Genomic DNA, 1560 nt, shown 5'->3' with positions numbered 1-1560 from the left:
CACTGCCCACAGACAAAATTGTACGCTTTTAGTAGGCTACAGTTGTAATGGAACGTTTGTTCATGGCACAGAATTCTACAATTTTTTCTCACAGTGTAGAATTCTGTGGTTTAGGGTGAACGCAAAATTTGGTGAACGCGCACCGGGTGAGAATAGCCACAAGACTCGCCTGCACTATTCTAATTATAATATAATCTAGATAAAAAATCTAGATCTACAGCCAATAACAAAAGTCAAAGCAAATAATCAGGCTCGAGGTTATTAGATCTAGACGTGACGAGTTATGGACGTCAAAGCATTGCACTCTTTTACCTTTTAACGCATAGTGCATGCCCCCAATCCCACTGTACAGCTCCAGAACTCTTAGACATTTTGGTTGCATTGTTGACACCATTGTCGCCATGCATCTAGATCTAGATCTGGTTTCGTTTTTTTCTAAAGAATTCGTAGTAGCCTCCCTTGAAAAAAAAAATGCTGTTATTAGACTTTTATCAAAAAGAGTTTAAATTGTAGAAAAAACCTCTCGCATTTTCCCAGTTCGTTTCTTGAGAGTCATGTTATTTCCCGTCGTGAGTTAAATCTAGAATAAATACGTCTCTAGAAAAGATGAAATACTAAAATAATTTTTAAAAACTAAATCAGTTCTTTAAAAAAAATCTAATTTTGCTTTTAGTTAGTCCCTGGAGAGTTTTTTAGGAAAGAGTTTCGTTCTTTTATGGACCGGTGAAGTGCAACCAAAGTGCCCCACTACCAAATAATATTTTCTAGCTCATCCCCACTATTCCCCAGACTTTTCTATCTCACCCCCAATTTTTTTTATCTCATCCACAATATTTTCTAGCTCATCCCTAATATTTTCTAGCTAGTCTCTAACATTTTCTAGCTCGTCCTCAGGATTGTCTTGCGCCATTCCCAGTATTTCGAGCTGATCCCAAAAATTTACCAGTATTTTCTAGCCCATCTCGAATATTTTCTGGCTTATCCCAAATATTCCCGAGTGCTTTCTAGCTCATCTCCAACATTTTCTAGCTCATCCCTAATATTTTCTAGCTCATCCCCAATATTTTCTAGCACAACCAATTCATATTTTCTATATCATCCCTACTTTTTTTATAGCTCATCCCCAGTATTTTATAGCTCATTCCCAGTATTTTATAGCTCAAACTTAAACATTTCTAGCTCATCCCCACTATTTTCTAGCCTAACCACAGTATTTTATTGCTCATCACTAATATTTTTCACCTCGTTCCAAATATTTTTTAGCTCCTCCCTTTCCAATCCAAGCCCTCCGACATAATCTTCCTCCCCTCCTCTTCTCCCAATCTCAGCAGCCCCCGACCCCAGCCAACTCCACTTTCTGCCCTCCCCCTCCCACAACAGTCCCCCACCACCCACACTTGACAAATTTTTTTTATACAGGCACCAGCCATCCATGTCCAGGTGCTGTTTTAGCCTTGTTGTCTATCCTTGAGCATCGCAAATTTTCTGTCTCATTATCGCAATCGCAATTCCTATCCTTCTCTCTCTCTCTCTCTCTCTCTCTCTCTCTCTCTCTCTCTG

General features: G+C 39.2%; 1 protein-coding gene across 1 annotated transcript in view; it reads right to left on the bottom strand.

Annotated features, from left to right (window-relative positions):
* The window catches only part of LOC101860835 (tRNA (cytosine(38)-C(5))-methyltransferase), a gene marked incomplete in the record, with an annotated part of 18692 nt that extends 18263 nt beyond the window's left edge, over positions 1 to 429 (bottom strand). The window contains 1 exon segment of the mRNA XM_035971389.1: positions 313 to 429. Coding sequence (XP_035827282.1) covers positions 313 to 403 — 91 coding nt within the window.
* Positions 430 to 1560: the final 1131 nt, after the last annotated feature.

Source organism: Aplysia californica, unplaced genomic scaffold (genome assembly GCF_000002075.1).
Source record: "Aplysia californica isolate F4 #8 unplaced genomic scaffold, AplCal3.0 scaffold00427, whole genome shotgun sequence".
NCBI classification, from domain to species: Eukaryota; Metazoa; Mollusca; class Gastropoda; order Aplysiida; family Aplysiidae; genus Aplysia; species Aplysia californica.
This window is presented reverse-complemented; position numbering and strand designations above follow the sequence as displayed.